The sequence below is a fragment of the Meles meles genome, chromosome 13 (assembly GCF_922984935.1).
Source record: "Meles meles chromosome 13, mMelMel3.1 paternal haplotype, whole genome shotgun sequence".
NCBI classification, from domain to species: Eukaryota; Metazoa; Chordata; class Mammalia; order Carnivora; family Mustelidae; genus Meles; species Meles meles.
Genome location: NC_060078.1, coordinates 74,424,838 through 74,444,641, shown reverse-complemented (window position 1 = coordinate 74,444,641; position 19,804 = coordinate 74,424,838). Strand labels below are relative to the sequence as shown.

Below are 19,804 nucleotides of genomic sequence, written 5' to 3'. Positions count from 1 at the left end.
TTCTCACCATTTTGACCATTACATGTAGGCATTCTCTTTCTTAACTACTCACTAGGGAGTCTGTCCAAGTAATCACTCTAAGTCACAAGTTGCTCATCTCAACAGCATATTGCTCTGAGAAGAGCAACAACTATATGATTTTATTTTTAGAGCCTCTGTCTTCATTTAGCAATTTATGAACTGCCTCTTTCTCAGCATTCACATTTTGGTTAAGTAAATAAAATGTATCCATGGGAGAATTCTATATTCAAATTCCTTCGGTTTGTGTTTTATGCCTTGGGTTTTAGATTTAGGGTACTTGAGCTTTGGAAATTTGGATAATCTACATCAGTGACCTATAAAAGGGGAAGCACTTTGTGGTTTACAAACATATGTATCTTTATGAAACATTTTTGTGAATGATATGTTTTACAGCAAATAATCAAGCTTTGAAGCAATTTGAAACATTTTGAAACATTTGACTTTTGGGATTTTTTTTTTTTTAAAGGGAAAAAACCCTTCTCCTTTGTGCTAGTATTTGTGAAATTGGGCATTTTTTTAAGGGGCTTGAATGGACAGTATGGATTAAATATTTTTCACATTCAAGTTTGCAGCCACATTATAGTATTAATTAATTAATCCAGATGCTTCTTATATACCATAGTAACCGTTTATTAACTTTTGAGTATCTTAGGCATAAAATTGGTGGTGGAATTGATATTATTCTTCTTTCTTTTGAAAGGTCTTTTAGTTGGCTGAACCAGGATTCCCTCCCTCTTCACATGGACTGAACTTGTCAAAGAGCTGTAATACTAAACTTCCTTCATTTCTTCAAATATGCCTAGCTTTCATCTCCTCCTTTCAAAGCTACTGCTCTCATTGTTGGACACATTGCCTCCACTCCTGACCTGGCCTGATAAACTACTACTCTTTCAAGTGTCAAATTAAATTTGTTTTTTAGGAATGCCTTCCTTGATTTCTAAATGTTAGTTAGGTGACGCCCATTAAATTGCATATGTAGTATTGTAGTTATTTGTTCTACCTACCTGTTCTGTCTGCTTCCATGAGGCCAGGGGAGCTCATCTGTGTTCACAGCTACACCTCAAGGCCAAGTGCCTAAGCATTTGAATGAGTGAGTGAATCAATTGTTGCATTTCTTCCCATTACTTTTCTTCCTTGGTAGCTTTGCTTTAGGTTTTGGTAAATGTGTGTTTCTTAAATCAACACTGATTTTCTAAAAATGTTACCACCACTTCATTTTGAGAAGAGGAGTTATAGAATACACTGATATGTCTGAAGATCATGAGTGTCTTTTGAAATTGTAATGTAGCGAGAATGCTGGTAGAAAGGTATTGGTTTATTATCTCATGGACCGGGAAGACTGGGAATAGTTATTTGCATTTAAAAGCCTGCTGGTAAAAGTTCCGGTATATACTGGTGTTGTGTCCATATGTATGCACATTGTGTGCATTTTCTCCCATCCCTGCCCAGCTACTCTACTAAAAAAGCTGGGAAATAGTTATCAGGAAGTCTTTTTCAGAAATGTACTTGATGAAGGAATACTCAAAAGTATACCTGCTCGTAGTAATTTGGGGTTTTTCACTTACTGATTCTTTTTCTTGGACTTCTGGGTTGTTTGGGGTTTTTTTTCAATCTCCCTCCATGTTAAAAGCTTGTATAGGATAGAACAGTTTGTAAAAGAGCTATATTGATGTGTTATTAAAATATATCCTTTTCTTATCCATTGTATAAAATTATGTGCATGTTAGGAAGGGATTAAAAAATCAATATGTTGTTTTCCCTCCAGGTGAAAATACAGCATCCCAGCTGGGTCCAAGAAAGGCTAAAAGGATGTCAGAGTATGAGAGCTCTTAAAGGCTATCTTGGTGTTTTTACTAAATTGCTCTCCACAAAATAGCTAGAATTTTTTAACCTGTGTCTGACATTATTGGCGAAGTTAAATGCAGGCTGTCTGCAATCTTGTATGTATTGACTTGTGATTCAGAGCATGTAATTGCTGTTTAGTTAGTATATGTCAGCAGTTCTTGACAATTGATGAACTTTTTTGGTATGTAATTCAGAAAATACTAGAAATAATATTTCTACTCCATTAAAATCTACTTTTTGGTTTTAGCAAAACTCAGGCCAGTTAACACAGACTGGGCCACACAGAAAACACTATATCCTACTTTTATGCTGTATTTGTAACTTTACTGTTGCATAAATACAGCACTTTGAGTTTAATGAGATATTTTCTGTGACTATCTCTAATGCTATATTTATTTAGAGCTTATTTGAAACAGGTATCTACCAAAACTAGCTAAAGCAAAAAAGAGGTACTTTTTTGGTGTTGTTCAGATGCCACAGGCAGATGTGAGGGCCACTGTTCATGGTTTTGTGGGTTAGACTCTGCTTAACCTTTAGTAGGAGTGTAGCTAGGCCTTAGAAACAAACTGGAACCAGAAACTAAACCATTGTCAGGCTCTCTTTGTTCCCTGCTCCTGGCTGTTTATGTGCCTTATTCTCCACTCTGCAGACTGGCTTTGTTTCCCAATTCATAGGAAGATACACCGATGCCTACAGCTAGCTGCACTTATGTGTACCCCATTCAAGGAATCTCTGAATCTGATGAATTCCCACCATCCAGGAGGAACTCTGATTGGTCCAGCTTGGGTCAGGTGTGTGCCCTGGACCATGTAAGGAGGCAGAGTAGTGGAACCGTGTTATAGAAGTCTAGCTGTTCCCACCATAACCATACTGCAGAGACCCAGAGCAGGGGAGAACATGGCACATTGTAAGTGTTTAATATGTACTAACCTACGAATTTCTTCTTTGTCTTATAAAATATCAGCCATGCCACAAAATTTAGGTTTAAGGAACATATTTGTGGCAAATAGATTTTAGTAGATGTTTGTAAATCTATATACATTTATTGCAAGATGATATATTGTAGGACTTTTTCTCTATTAGTATTAGAATACATAGGATTCTGTGATATGTTCTGTGAAATGCTGCTGCTTTTTCCTAGTAAAATGTGTTGTTATAATCAAGGTAAGAATTTTTTCTCCCATTAAATCTCAACTGATACCATCATGATGGTTTTAATTTTCTGATGTGCTCTGAACTCTTGTCTCCATCTCTTTGCTCTAACAATGTTACTATGACCTAGAACGATAGCCTCTCCAGCATTTCCCACATTCCCTGGCCCAACTCCCTACATTGGCTGTCAAATTCTCCTCATCCGGGGCTCCTGGGTGTCTCAATGGGTTAAAGCCGCTGCCTTCAGCTCAGGTCATGATCCCAGGGTCCTGGGATCAAGCCCCGCATCAAGCTCTCTGCTCAGCGGGAAGCCTGCTTCTCCCTCTCTCTCTCTGCCTGCCTCTCTGCCTACTTGTGATCTCTGTCTGTCAAATAAATAAATAAAATCTTTTTTTTTAAATCACCTTTAAAAAAAAATTCTTCTCATCCTTTCAGAGAAGAATAAATGAAACAAGATGGGATTGGGAGGGAGACAAACCATAAATGACTCTTAATCTCACAAAACAAACTGGGGGTTGCTGGGGGGAGGTGGGATTGGGAGAGGGGGAGCGGGCTATGGACATTGGGGAGGGGAGGCGAACCATAAGAGACTATGGACTCTGAAAAACAACCTGAGGGTTTTGAAGGGTCAGGGGTGGGAGGTTGGGGGAACAGGTGGTGGGTAATGGGGAGGGCACGTTTTGCATGTAGCACTGGGTGTTGTGCAAAAAGAATGAATACTGTTACACTGAAAAAATAAATAAAATGGAAAAAAAAAAAAAAAAGAACTTAAATGCCATTTCTTTACATGAAGCCTGCCCCAGACCCTTCCTCCAGAGGCAGTTTTCACTTCCCCCTGAATTCCCATAATGCCATATCCATAGATGTCTTGTGGCCCATTGTGCTTTTCTTTTGGAATATCATTTAGATAATCTCTAAAACAGTGATAACGAACATTTAGATATTGACCACAATGCTTCCAACCGTCTAACGAAGGTAGGATCCTTGTAGTCTGAACAGTCTCGGGATCCTAGAGTTCGTATAGTTTGTATCACCACAGATTTGGATTTGGAGGATTTGGCTTGAGACTTCCAGACAAATTCCAGGAAGTTAACCAGATGACTGCTCCAAAGGTAGAAGATTTTGTGATACCATTTATCACCACCCCATTTATTATTTACTATCATTTCTTTACTTGGAACAAGAAGGTTTTCCTTGAAGAAACCTAGAGAGCAAACTTGCATGTATACAGAGATTTTTATTGAAAATTTTATTAGAGGTTAACTTTTCCTTAATTGTAGCTTATCTTTTACAGTAGGGGCTCACCAAGAGTTTGATAGAACCTAAAAATATCCAGTTGGCTTCTTATAAGAAAGGAAAAATTACTACATGATGATTATTGAAATTAACCCCAGGCCTTCCACCTTAGTGTATACCTGTATTTGTTACCACAGACATTTTGCCTTCATTTTCATCCCCCCCTTCTCTTTATTTAATAAATTTTTCATGACCAGGGGCACCTGGGTGACTCAGTCAGTTAAGTGTCCATCTCTTGGTTTTGGCTCAGGTATGATCTCAGTGTTGTGAGATCAAGCCCCACATTAGGCTCCATGGTGGGTGTGGGGCAATTGGGGAGGGGAGGCAAACCATAAGAGACTATGGACTCTGAAAAACAACCTGAGGGTTTTGAAGGGTCAGGGGTGGGAGGTTGGGGCAACCTGAGGGTTTTGAAGGGTCAAGGGTGGGAGGTTGGGGGAACAGGTGGTGGGTAATGGGGAGGGCACGTTTTGCATGGAGCACTGGGTGTTGTGCAAAAAGAATGAATACTGTTACGCTGAAAAAATAAATAAAATGGAAAAAAAAAAAAAAAAGATTCTCTCTCTCCCTCTGCCCCTCCCCCCCCAAAAAAAGATTTCATGCTCAGCACCCAAAGGACAATATAATATTGGTCCATGTTCATTTTTTCTTCACAGTACTTTTTTTGTCTGTAAGAAGTACAACTTTTCTTGCCCTACTATTCTTTTTGTTCTTTTTGGCCTCTTCCTTTTACTTTCTGCTGATAGGTCTTTAGTCTCCTGTAGAGAGGAAACTTTATGAGATGAAAACTTAGAATTTTGTGAAAAGGTAAATATTTACCACCATTAGTTTAATTTCTTCCTCTTTGGAAATAAAGACCCTGCTTGAGCCCATTGAACTTCTAATTGATTTGAACTGGCTGTTCTTTTACCAACTGTTGACACCAGTCACCAAAGAGTCTTTTTCAATAAGACAGTTTTTTAAAATCAATCATAAACTTAGCCCCTCAGTCTTGATCCTACAAAACTAAATTAATGTTTGCCTGATATAAGATAATTTAAATATTTTAATGTCCTGATTGATATTTGTGTCATAACAGCTTGCCTTGTTTTCTTAGCTATGTATTGAGTTCATTCACAGCAGACTGGTTTTTGAATTTCCTTTTGTGTTACCATTTTTGATTAGTAGTGCTGTTTTGCTAGTAACAGTAATAACTGAACCTTTTCAGAGCTATCTCATTTTACCAATGACATTCAGAGAGGTTAACATTTTGCTCAAGTCATAGTCAAGGGTTATTATAGACATCAACATATAGATACTTCATCCCTAAATATTTTAGTATGAATCTTCTAAAAACGGCATTTTACATAACCATAATAAACAGTCACACATAAGAAAATTAATAGTTCCCTAATTTTACTTAATAGTCCAAATTAAAATGTCCCCAGTGTCCCATAAATACTTTGTAGCCTTTTTTTTCCTTTCTAAACTGGTATCAGATCAAGATTCATACATAACATTTGGTTATGACATCTCTTTAGTTTCTGTGTCCTGTTTTGTTTGTTTTTTAATCTAAAACAGTCTCTCCACCTTTGTGGGGAATGGTATTCCCAGAAGGTGATTTCTGTAATCTTATAATTTCTTATGCATTTATTAACTGGCTTCTTTTCGGCAGGAGGCACAGGGTGGGTAAAGAAAACCCTTCAACTGGGTGCTAAATAATATGTAAACAAATGGGATAAAGGAATTTAAGAGCTAACTACAGAAGCCGTACTTACATAAATTCTACATTTAAAGTGAAAGCTAGGGCACCTGGGTGGCTCAGTGGTTTAAGCCGCTGCCTTCGGCTCAGGTCATGATCTCAGGGTCCTGGGATCGAGTCCCACATCGGGCTCTCTGCTCAGCAGGGAGCCTGCTTCCCTCTCACTCTCTCTGCCTGCCTCTCTGCCTACTTATGATCTCTCTCTGTCAAATAAATAAAATCTTTAAAAAAAAAGAAAAGTATTTAAAGTGAAAGCTATGTTGTTGGTGAGGGAAAGAAAAAAACTCCCAAGAAAAGCTAAAGGTTCTACAAGACAGAAACTTCAATAATGTTCAGCTTTACAATAAATAATATTTATATAGTTGAGATAGTTGTAAACACTGCTGATCTTTAGCTTTTAGAATCAAACTTGATAATTAGAGTTACAAAGCTAATAGTTACCAACTTTGACAGTAGAATTTAGAAGGTAAAGAGGTGAGGTGAAGGGAAAGAGAGAAGTCCTAATATCAAGAAAGATGAAAAAGAAATAGAACTATAAGTGTATTAATTAAAATTATAAAGAGTTTATGTAGGGGAACTAAAAATAGTGATGAGTTCTGCTATATTTGGGGAAAGAAAGATGGGGCTACATCTTTGTCTGTTACAGTAGGAAGTCTGCAGATTGTCTAAAATTTGATACATTAAGAGATAATAATGTTTTCCCTAGAGGAAGAAAGTAATCCCTAAGCAGCTAGGTAGTTGCTGTGGTGTAGGAGTGGGGGGCTTGGAAGAAGAGGACTGTTGCTTTTTAGTATAAGCTATTTTATGTATTTGATTTTTTTAACCACATGCAAGTATTTGGTAATAATTTAAAGTTTATTCATATTCTTTTAATACATTTTCAAGTGGTTTTGTTTCTTTTTTATTCTTCTTATATTTGGTTTAATCCTGTATCTACAATGTAGTATTTCCAGTTATCTGTACATAAGAGTGAGGATGCATTTGATTGACATAAGTTAAATGGAAAAACTATCTAAATGTTGCTCTCCTTCCTGATTGACTTAAGGACCATCTAAATTCATCCCAAATTTTTATTAAATTAAGTAAATTGGAGAACTAAGGGCTATCTGAATAAATTATCAGTAATCTATATATTTAACTATCTTAAGACAAAAATGGTATATAGGCAGTTTTGTTTTTGCTTTATTTTTAATAGCTTTATTAAGGCATCATTTAAATGCAATGAATTCACTAAGTATATAGTTGGTGAATTTTGGTAATTGTATGCAATCATGTAACCTTTACCCCAATCAAGATATAGAATATTTCCATCACCTCAAAAATTTTATTTGTGGTACTGTATGCCCTCAGTCTGCAGTCTCCAACTCCCAGTCCTTGACAAGTACTAATCTGTTTTCTGTCACTATAATTTTGCCTTTCCTAGAACTTCATACAAATTGAATCATAGAGCATGTGGTCTTTTGTGTTTAACTCCTTTCACTCCATATGTCTTTAAGATTTATCTATGTTGTGTGTGCTATATATAGTAAGCCTTGAAATCAGAGAGTATATCCTTGTCCTATTTAAGGATGGGTTTGGGTATTCCAGGTCCTTCACCTTTCTTTGACTTTGCCTCTTCAAAGGCCTGCAGAGATTTCTGTTCAAATCTGTAGATATATTGGGAAGAACTGGCATCTTAACAGTAATGAGTTTTTCAGTCTGTGAATATGGTATTATTTTCCATATATTTTGGTCTAATTTAATTTTCCTTTGCAGTGCTTTATAGTTTTCAGCATACGGATCCTGCACATCTTTCATAAATTTAACCCCAAATTTTTTTATGTTATTGTAAATGAATTTGTAGTCTGTGACCTGATTTCACTTATTAATAGTTGTTTTGTAGCTTTCATAGGATTACTCATTTCTGGTTATAAGATCATGTTATTAGTATATAAAGACCATTTTTCTCCTCTCTTTTCAATCTCTATGCCTTCCCCTTTTCTTGTGTTATTACTGTGATTGTACCCTTCGGTATAATACTGAATTGAAATGGTAAAAGCAGAAATCCTTCTTTGTTTCTGATCTTAGGTAGAAAACATTGACTATTATGTTACCTGTAGATTTTTGTAGATACCCATTATCAGGTTTAAGAGTCCCCTTGTATTTTTAGTTTGTTTGGGACTTTTATCATGAATGGATTTGGGTTTTTTTTTTTCTTTTTTTGTTTTTGTATTTTCTTAATATTATGTTGATTGATTCTCAGCTGCTTAAATCAAACTTAAATTCCTGAATATCAGCTCCACTTGTTTTGATTATTGTCCTTTTTATACATTGTTAGGTTAAATTCCCTAAAAAAAATTTTTTTTAATATTTTATTTATTTATTTGACAGAGAGATCACAAGCAGGCAGAGAGGCAGGCAGAGATGGTGGGGCAGGAAGCAGGCTCCCCACCAAGCAGAGAGCCCGATGCGGGGCTTGATCCCAGGACCCTGAGATCATGACCTGAGCTGAAGGCAGAGGCTTAACTCACTGAGCCACTCTGGCGCCCCCCCTAAAAAAATTTTTAGGAAATTTTGCTTCTGTGTTTGAACATTAGAAATATTAGTCTGTAGTTCTGCTTTCTTGTTTTTTTGTGTTTGTCTGGGTTTGGGAATTAGGGGATAGCATTGGCCCTAACACATAATTTGGGAAGATTCCGATAAGATCGTGATTGTTTTCTTCCTTGAGAATTCATCAAAGAAGCAGTCTAGACCTAGAGTCTGGGGCTTAGGGGGAAGAGGAATGGGGGAATTATGAATTTGATATAAATAGTAGATATGGCAGTATCTAAAATTTCTGTCTTCTGGGGGTATCTTTTGAGGGAATTTTTCCAGTGCATCTAAATTGTCAAGTGGTTTGGCATAAAATAGTCCAAAAATGGCCTTATTCTCTTACTGTCTGTAGATTTTGTAGTGATAGTCCCTCTTATTTGATTTGGTAATGTGTCTTTTGTCTCTTCATGAGTCTGGCCTAGAGGTTTATCACTTTTATTACTTCATTAATCAGCTCTCATGATTCATTTCTCTGTTTTTATATTTCATTAATTTCTGCTCTTTATTCTTTCCTTCTGTTTTGAGATTTCTGATTTGATGTAGGACCTAAGATCACCAATTTTGGATTTTTGCCACTAGCATAAGCACTGAAAGTAGTAAGCACAGCTTTAGTTACATCCTACAGATATTAATAATTTGTGTTTTCATCATTCCATTCAGAATGTTTTTAAATTTTTCTTGATTCCTTCTTTGGCCATGAATTATATAGAAACATACTGTTTTACTTTCTAAATATTTGGGATTTTCCTAGTTATTATTAGTTCATTTCTAATTTAATTCCATTCAGAAAACATATCTTGAATTTCATCTTTTAAATTTATTGACACTTACTTCATGACCTAGCACATCCTGGTGAACTTACCGTGTGCACTTGAATGTGTATTTGTCATTACTAGGCATCACGTTCTCTTTTTTTTTTTTTTTTAATATTTTATTTATTTGACAGAGATCACAAGTAGGCAGAGAGAGAGGGAAGGGAAGCGGGCTCCCTGCCGAGCAGAGAGCCTGATGCGGGGCTCCATCCCAGGACCCTGGAATCATAACCTGAGCTGAAGGCAGAGGCTTTAACCCACTGAGCCACCCAGGCGCCCCTCACGTTCTTTTAAATGTCACATATATCAGGGATGATAATGTTCAGAACATCTTGTCTTTCCTTATTTTTTTCTGGTTATATGGGTTGCTGAGAGAAGGGTGGAGAAACAAGCTAACCCCCTAATGGCAGGTTGCGTAAAGGAATCATTGCAGAGGGCCATGCGTATGATGAGGATAGTCATTTGTGACCATATTTTATAACCTACCACAAGGTTCATTTTACCTCTTCTCTGTTTTTGTATATATTTTAAATTTTCCATAATAAAAATTTCAAAACCAAAACCTCTCAGGTAATGGGGTGTCCCTTATTTTGGGGGGGTACATGCCACATGCAGATATATAAAAATATTTAGGATTTTTATTTTCACCTCATCATTTAAAGAATTGTATTTTGGCATATGTTTTAGAGTTGCATGGTATATCCAGTAGTCATATATATAATTTTAAAATACAGATACCTGTGTATGGAGGGGAATTTTTTATTTTTGGCTATTCTTGTTTAAAAATAGTTCATCCCAATGGAGATACCAGTTTTGTTCCAGAAGTCATGGTATCATTTGGATAGTCTTATAAACTTTACCATAAATTTGACATTAAAAATGTTTGTGTGATACTCATTTTTTAAAATTTTTAATTTATTTCTTATTTTTTTATAAACATATAATGTATTTTTATCCCCAGGGGTACAGGTCTGTGAATCGCCAGGTTTACACACTTCACAGCACTCTCCATAGCACATACCATCCCCAATGGATACTCATTTTTTTTTTTAAGATTTATTTATTTGAGAGAAAGAGATAATGACAGAGGTAACAAGAGAGAGCACAAGCAGGGAGGAGAGGGAGAAGCAGGCTCCTGCTTAGCAAGGAGCCTGACATGGGGCTCGATCCTACGACCCTGGGATCATGACCTGAGCGGAAGACAGTCACTTAACCAACGAAGCCACCCAGGCACTCCGTGTGATACTCATTTTTAAGTGTTTTCTCAGGTTTTTAATTATGAAGTATTTTTATAATCTTAAAACTTTTGCTGTCTGAACTTAAATTTTTAAGTTTCTGTTTCAGAGAAGGCTGTACCTATAATCCCAAAATTAGATACGTCAGCACTGTGAGTTTAGAAGGAAACAAAACAATTTTAACAAGAGGCAAAAGAAATGGTGTCTTAAGTTTGGTTCCTTATGTAAGTTATGAAATCAATAGCATTTAGTATTAATCAGTAGTAAAAAAGGGGGGCAGGCAGTAATGTATTATCTACGCTTACTGTTCCTCCTGAAAACCTTAACCTTTTCCATCTGGAGTGTTTACTTCAAGAATCATTTGAAATAAGAAAAGCAAAGGGAATAGTATGATTGGTATATAGAAAATAAAGTAAGTCATTTACATAAAACCTGTACAAGCCTCAATTCCGTTCTCAACCCTATCCACCCAACTTCTATTCCATGTTAAGAACAAGGAGTAAATTACAAAAAATACATTCCAAGTGTTAGTTTTTAAAATTTACAGTTCTCAGATTCATTCAATTTCCTTTTTTGCCCATCTGGTACTATTAACTTTCTCATATTAGAAAATGTTACATTGTAAGTTTTAGCTTTAGCATTCTGTATATTAAGAATATATTTATGTTTGTGGATTTGAAAGAATGTATTCTTAAGGGCTTTTTTAAAGTGAAACCCACTATTAACATTATATGGTGATTATTTACTATATCATAAAGCAAGACTGGATGGAGGTTTTTTAGAGGTTTAAATACTTGTGTTTTTTAGAAGGTTTTTTTTGTTTGTAAACCTTTAGATAATCAAAACCTTGACTACATTTCCCATTTCTTGAGCATAATGTGATTAAGATTTTCCTTAATCTAAAAGCAACTTTACAAAATCTAGTAACATCCATATTAAAAAATAATTTCTAGTTAGGTCTCTTCTGCTGACCAATACCATTAGGTAGGAGAATAAAAATTTCTGGCTTTTAAAAGTAGGGTTTATTTATTAAAACAATACAGACAGTGATATATTAGGATATTAGCAAGTTATTTGAAGGAGTCCCTCATGAGATCTCTTAAAGACCAAAACTAAGAAACATGGGCTGAATGATAATACAATTAGACTGATTTGTAATTTGTTTAACTTAATAAACACAGATTGAATTCTTGTCATCAAGAAGGATGTAGCATTCAATCCGTTTTTTTAAAATCAGTAATTTAAATGAGGACATAACATGTTGTGTTGTCTTTTTAATTCATAGACGATGTGAATCTGGGACACATATTTTGATAAATTAGGTGATATTTGTTTAGAAAACAAAATGATCTTGATGAGTTAGAGAAGGATAGCTCAATAAGATACCTGTTAATAAAACAAATGTAAACTCTTTTACTTTGCCCCCCAAAAGATAATTTAACAATACATCATAAAAAAGAAGGTATTTCCCATTATATTTCAAAAAAGCAAGACTCAGAATTATATTCACAATGAGATCTTAATTTTGTGTTAAAATACATATATTAGGAGGTATAATATACAGCAGTTCTGGATATGATTAGGAGTGTTTTCTTTTCATTTTGCCTCTCTGTTTCCAAATATTCTACAGTGAGAATGGATCTTAAATAAGATACACTGAAGATAAGAAAGTATTTAATGTTTTTGAACCCCCAATTTGTAGTCTGAGCATATATTAACTTACATTGTTACAGTGAAAATCTCCTCCTCTTTTATTTGTCTGTAAAAATAGTCACCATGGCACAAAAGTCAGCATCAGCTACAGTGTTCCCAGTAGGCTCTTTTCTCACTCCCCTACCATGAACCCATTGACTGTTTTCATTTTTTTTCTCTTTATCAAAGGTTGAATTAATAAAGGGGAATTTACAGAGTGTCGGACTTACACTTCGTCTTGTCCAGTCAACTGACGGGTATGCTGGGCATGTCATAATTGAGACGGTGGCCCCAAACTCACCTGCTGCACTTGCCGATCTTCAGCGGGGAGACCGACTGATTGCTATTGGAGGTAATTGTGCAACACACTTCACACGTATAGAGAAATCAGTGAGCAAATGTGGGAATTTTCCCTGTCTTCATTCTTTCTATGAGCACATGTTATTTTTATAATGGAAAGAGAATAACTTTATTAAAAATAAAAATCTGAAGGAAGCCTTAATTTAAAACACATATGCCATTTTTAGTCCTTAGGTAGAAATCTGTAAAATACTTCATCTTTATACCACTCTTCTGTAAACTTCTCTAATTTTCCTTTCCATCCCACCTTCTATTCCTCTAGTGTTTAACGAGTATGAATATGGTCAACAGTTCCTTCTGTATAACCACCTAACTACTCTGGGCCTAAAATTGACCATATTAGTACTATGACCCCCATCACTTAGGACTAGATAGTGAACAGGAGGGAGACTAATATTCCTTGTCCAAGAGGGCACACTTGAACTGTCCTGTGGCCCCGTATTGATGGCTCTGTATTGTCGCTGATTGACCAGCCATTTAGTAACATGCAGTTATCAGAGTACAGCCCGTATCACTATTGCTCTGGAAGAATGTGTCACCTGCATGCCTTCTTATCAGTTGGATAGATTACATAAATTCTGTTGATAGGCAGTTTATTTGCTTGGGTGTTTATGAATAAGCAGTAGGACTCCCTGTACACACCAATGGGGAAAAAGTCCAAACCTTTCAGACCTTTGTAGTACCTGCCCTGCCCTCCCAGCCCCCATTCTAGGCTTGTCAAGAGATTTCTTAAACATACAGTTGGTCACAGCCGAGCTTCCAAAAACAATATGGTATATTCTTTCACAGCTAAGATAAAAAAGAAGGTAGATCAGTTCCTAAAGCAGGGAGTTTTCCTTTGTTACATGTTAAACCTTTGATTCAAAACCATCATGACAGTAAAATAATGACAATCATTTAGTTGCACACATGGAAACTCAACTAAGTCCATATTTCACATGGAAATTCCTTTGGTAGGTCATAAACAGTGATTCTCAAACCTTCTGACTGTATTCCAGTCATCCAGGTAACGTAAGGGTTCTGCTTCAGCAGACCTGTACAGGGGCCCCCAGATGCTGCTGCTCTTCATACGCACTGAGGACGGCAGAGCCATAAAACAGCCCCCACTGCTACATAGTTGTTTAACATAAACATAGCAGTTACTCCCCCTTGGCTGAGAACTAGAATCCAGTATAAATTTTTTGTATCCACATATCCCTTTGTTCTGGTTTTACCTACAAGATATATTTTCTTTTTTATGACCTTTTATGAAAGGGGTTTTTTTGTTTTTTGTTTTTAGTTACACATGTAGTAAATATTCTCCAAAATAAGTATCTATTCTCAAAAAGAACTCCATCATTGAGCTTCAAATATAATAAGCGTTATGCCAATCTTATTTCAATGACCACCAATCCCATTACTAAATATTTAAAATTGCGAAAGAAAAGGAACCCAGATTTGGCCAACTAGCCCTGAGAGGGGCAGTGGTTGTCTCCACAAAGCTCCTGGTGGTTGGGGAAGAGATGAGGCCAGGTGTTAAGTCACAAAGAACAAGTTTAGATTAAGTTGAAGTTTTCCTACAGCTCAATAGAGGGACTGACTTTTCATTGTACATATGTCAGACTACAATTTTGTGGAACTTAGTGTGGTTAGAGAGAAAGAGCAGGCTGGATGAATCATGGAGAGAGCCACATTAGAAACCTCTGGATTCCAGTGTGATGAGTTTGTACACTAAAGGTTTTCGAGCCAAAGCTTTGGGGAAATTGGGGAGCAGTATGAAAACAGGGACAGTCTGAGGGGTCACAGCAAGGAGCTGTGGATTCTTGTAACCGAAGCCAGTGATCAGGTGGATCTGAACCGGGGAGGAAAAGGACTAGAACTCTGACAGAACTAAGAGCTCCTGGGATCTGGGGGTCAGCTGTCTCTGGGGTCCGGATTGGGTTAATTGGGAGGGTGGCAAGTTGATTCACATACCGAGGACAGGAGAATGAAAAGATCAGAGAAGGGGTTTTAACTAAGCTGAATTTGTTACGTCAAGCAAGCATCTAGGTGCTGATCTCCGGAAGTAATCAGGGATGTAGGAAAAGGATGAAGAAGAGGGGAGACCAACCAAAGAGAAAGTTGACAGTTGCAACCACTGAGGTGGTTGTGATCTAGAGAACTAGGACATATAAAACCATGGGGACGTTTGGTACAAGGGGCAGATATGGATGGAGAAAAAGAATGCAGAGGTGGTCAGAACCAAATTAGTACAGTGATGTGAAAACCAAGAAAAAGGTTTTAAAGGAGAAGAAGGAAGGGAATAAAGATATGAGCCAGGATAGCTGATGGAGCAAAGCCCTGAGGGAGATGGGAAATAGGATCAAAAGTACAAGTTAAGGGCTACTTCGTCCGCAGAGATAGATTCATACTAAAAATGACTGGCTGGGGGAAAAGGCAGCTGCTTGTTGATCTCCAGTAAATAAGGAGAGATCCCCTGCAGAATAAAAGACGGTAGGGAGGGTGGGATTCAGGGTTTGAAGCTGAGGTTTTAGAGAGGTAGTTGTTCAGAGACCAGAAGCAGTTCAGAAGAATGCTGCTGCAGCACTGAATGCCCACTGAAGATGGCCAGCGTCAGTCAGCACTGGCTGCCGGTGGTGGGCCCAAGGAAGGTGGGGCTGGCAAGCAGGGGTCAGAAAGCCAGGTAGGCAGAAGAGGAAAGGACCAGGGCAAAAGAATCCCAAATCTTGATGAGAACATCAGTGAAATCTTGAGACTAAGGTTGGGGAGAAAAGCAGGTGGTGTCAGGAGACCAGTTGGACCAGGACAGCAAAGGAGGAATGATTGGGCCTGGACAGCACCTCAGAACAGATTCAGTAACAGACAGCATTGTAACGAGGAGTTGCAAAATAAGAGCTTGTGAGCAGAGATTAATTGCAAGTGAAAGACCTTTGATGTGGAAAATTCCCAGTGATAATTGGGTCTACAGCATGATCGTGCCTGGGCAACTGAGGTAGGAGGGGATATAGGTTGAGGAACTCTGAAGTCAGCTTTTTAGATGGGGCTGATGTTACTCTGATTTATTTAGGGTGGCCCTAAGACCTTTGGAAAACATAGACCCCTTCTCACCCTTTTCTAAGTCCTACAGAAAGGGCTAGCTTGGGTAAGTACCACTGGGGGAAGGGCGGGGGTGCGGTGGGGGGCAGGAAACAAACATCTAAACATCTTTAGAGCCTTTAAAGATAACACCTAGAGTATCTCTAGAAGACTCCACCGTGAAGCTGCTAGCTTTGATTGCCTCAGGGAAGGGACAGAGTGGTTGGGAAATAGAGGTGGAAGGGAGATTTTTCACTCTACATTTTTCTGTACCTTTTGAATTTCAAACTGTGTTAATGTAGCCACCTATTAGAACATAATAAAATGAAAATTTAAGCTGATATTACCAATGCAGATAATAACCAACTTGTTTAAAGCAATTTATGCTTTCCTTGTTCCTTCTGGTCCTGATAAAAAGATTAGTTTGATGGGTAGGGCTAATAAAAAAAAATGTAAAAGAGTCCGCTATTCATAATACAATATTTTGCTAAGTTTTCTTCAAGTATCCGGTCTCTGAACTTGATCATTCACCACATTTCTGTTTGCTTTTCCATAATCATGAACTAATGGCAATTACATCCAGCAAACTCAAGTGATTTTCACTGCAGTAATTTACATGTTTTCTCTTTTAAAATCTTACACCAGGTGTGAAAATCACATCTACGCTGCAAGTGCTGAAGCTGATCAAGCAGGCGGGGGACCGGGTGCTGGTGTATTACGAGAGGCCTGTCGGCCAGAGCAGTCAAGGTGCAGCGCTGCAAGATAATTTTGGGCAGTTAGAAGAAAACTTTCTGTCAAGCTCATGCCAACCAAACTATGAAGAGGAAACCACTGGGCTGGCAGTAGATGCTGAAAATAGAGATTTGGATTCTGAATTTGAAGACCTGGCAAGTGATGTCAGAGCACAGAATGAGCTCAAAGATGAGGCTCCATCAGTAAGTCACAGCCCCAAACGTACTCCAACAACACTTTCCGTTAAACCCCTTGGAACAATATCACCAGTCTTAAACCGTAAATTAATTGTAGGAAGTCACCCACCACCACCAAAACCCCCATGTAAAGAGGGAAATAAACCCTTGGCCCTAAAAGCTTCTGAGATAACAGACCCAACACAAGTGTCAAAACCCACCCAAGGATCCACTTTCAAACCACCCGTGCCACCACGACCACAAGTGAAAGTTCCTTTGCCTTCTGCTGACACCCCAAATCAGACAGAACCAGAGGTCCTCCCTGAAAAGCCAGAAAAGGTGCTGCCTCCTCCTCCTGCAGATAAACCTGCTGAAAAGCAAGTGAAAAGTATGGATCCAGAAGATGGAGCCGCATCGAAGCCATTTTCAGCAAAGCAGGAAGTGACGAGAGATTTTACTTCAGAAAGCTCCTGCCCTCCTAAGGACAGTTCAGATGACCCTCAGACGTGGGAATCATCAGAAATTCCTTACCGTAACAAGCTAGGAAAATGGACAAGAACCAGAGCAACCTGTTTCTTTGACATAGAAGCCTGCCACAGATACTTAAACATTGCACTGTGGTGCAGAGATCCTTTCAAGTTAGGGGGTCTTATCTGTTTGGGGCACGTCAGCTTAAAACTTGAAGAGGTGGCTTTGGGGTGCCTGGCTACATCAAACATGGAATACTTCTCCAAGTTCAGACTGGAAGCCCCCTCACCTAAGGCAATGGTCACGAGAACTGCGCTGCGCAATCTGAGTATGCAGAAGGGATTCAATGACAAATTTTGCTTTGGTGACATTACCATTCATTTCAAATACTTGAAAGAAGGAGAACCAGACCACCCGATAGTTACTAACTCGGAGAAAGAAAAAGAACTCCATTTGGTCGAAGAGGTTTCTGCCCTACCTAAAGAGGAGCAGCTGGTTGGACAGATGGGTTTAACAGAAAATAAGCATAGTTTCCAGGATACTCAGTTCCAGAACCCAACTTGGTGTGATTACTGTAAGAAAAAAGTGTGGACTAAAGCTGCTTCCCAGTGTATGTTCTGTGCTTATGTTTGCCATAAAAAATGTCAGGAAAAGTGTCTAGCGGAGACACCTCTTTGTGGAGCAACTGACAGGCGGATAGACCGGACTCTAAAAAACCTCAGGCTGGAAGGACAAGAAACCTTCTTAGGCCTGCCTCCTCGCGTTGATGCTGAAGCTAGCAAGTCAGTCAATAAGACAACAGGTTTGACAAGACACATTATCAATACGAGCTCTCGTTTGTTAAATTTGCGCCAAGTCTCTAAAACTCGCCTCTCTGAACCAGGAACTGATCTAGTGGAACCTTCACCAAAACACACACCCAACACATCAGACAATGAAGGCAGTGACACAGAGGTCTGTGGTCCGAACAGTCCCTCTAAACGAGGAAACAACACAGGAATAAAGTTGGTGAGGAAGGAGGGTGGTCTGGACGACAGCGTTTTCATTGCAGTTAAAGAAATCGGCCGTGATCTTTACAGGGGCTTGCCCACAGAAGAGAGGATCCAGAAATTAGAGTTCATGCTGGATAAACTGCAGAACGAAATTGACCAGGAGCTGGAACATAATAATTCCCTTGTTAGAGAAGAAAAAGAAGCAACTGAATCAAGGAAAAAATCCCTTCTTTCTGCTGCTTTGTCTAAATCAGGTGAAAGACTACAAGCTCTTACACTTCTCATGATCCACTACAGAGCGGGCATTGAAGATCTTGAATCTTTAGAAAGTCTGTCTTTAGACCAGCACTCCAAAAAAATAAGCAAGTACACAGATGATACGGAAGAAGACCTTGATAATGAAATCACCCAACTAATAGACTCCCAGCCATTCAGCAGCATATCAGAGGACTTATTTGGCCCATCTGAGTCTGTTTAATAGCCTGTTTGAACTTTTCAAGTGATTCGGAAAAAGTTACATCTCGAGTCACACAGATAACCCGTGTGTAAGCCCTCTTCTGATGCACTTCGGCCTGCTTCTCCACAGCCATTTGCTTATGTAAAAACAAGAGTGAAAAAAGGTTGTTTTCCAGCACAAACATGACCAGCTCACTAAATTGGTTGTTTTCAGATTGCATTTATAGCTATGCTTTTTTGGGTTTATACTGGGAATTTATTTTTACTAATTTATTTTTAACTTTTTCTAATTATGTAATTGTGTAAGCTAACTTTCCATGTTTATGTACGTGTGATATCTCATTGTGTTATTTTCCTTCATCTTAGTTTTTGAAAGTGTTAAATAGGATACTGTCCAGATCCTTGAAATATTTTCATTTCCATCACGGTTACAACAAGTTTGCTGCATGCCCAAATTGACAACAGCAATCACTGAGGGAACAGGTTTTTGAATCTTTGTGTTAGGAAGTTTGTCATCTCTATTTGCTTGAAATTTTTGTTAATTTAGGGTTTCAGGGATTTTTTTTTGTTTTTGCCAAATGTAACGTAAAAGCAGATGCTGCGGCTTTAGTCAGTTACACTGATTTAGTAAAAAAAAAAATAATAATAATTTATACATATTGCTTGCTTTCTATCCTGTGAATTCTTTTCTAGTTTTTGTGTGGTTTTAGTGAGAATATAGTTATTAATTTGGAGATGTTGCATTGAAAAACCAAATGTAATAGGGAATAGAGAATGCATTTGGTCAAGAATTTTGTAGAGAAGATTACTAAAAAACCAGTAACCAGTAGGATTTTGAAATATAATCTTTTGAAATGTTGATGCTTTCTCCTTTCAAATGGAAGTTCTGAACATTTGATTTTTTTTTTTCCTCTTCAGTTCTCCCATAGGAAATAAAGCATGTCAAGGATAAAGTTTCAAGAGGCCAGTTCTTAAAATGACCCAGTGTTGATAACTGGGTTTGGCTGTTTTGTTTTAGGAACATTTTCATGCAGGAGGTTGCTGCAAAGGAGAGGAATCATGCAAGATAGATTTATTGCTTTTCCTACATGCTGCAGGTTGAAGGAAGGGTGGTCATCTGAACCCATTTATAGTTCAGTCTTTTGTTTAAGAAAAAAGAAAAATTAACAGTATAGATACATAGGAATTGGGATCAGTTCTC

General features: G+C 37.8%; 1 protein-coding gene across 1 annotated transcript in view; it reads left to right on the top strand.

The window, feature by feature from the left end:
- The window catches only part of PDZD8 (PDZ domain containing 8), an 89,442-nt gene extending 70,088 nt beyond the window's left edge, over nucleotides 1-19,354 (top strand). Inside the window, exons 4-5 of the mRNA XM_046026995.1 lie at nucleotides 12,555-12,717; nucleotides 16,425-19,354. Of these exons, the coding sequence (XP_045882951.1) occupies nucleotides 12,555-12,717; nucleotides 16,425-18,625 (2,364 nt within the window). The 3' untranslated portion in view covers nucleotides 18,626-19,354. The remainder of the gene's footprint in view (nucleotides 1-12,554; nucleotides 12,718-16,424) is intronic.
- Nucleotides 19,355-19,804: the final 450 nt, after the last annotated feature.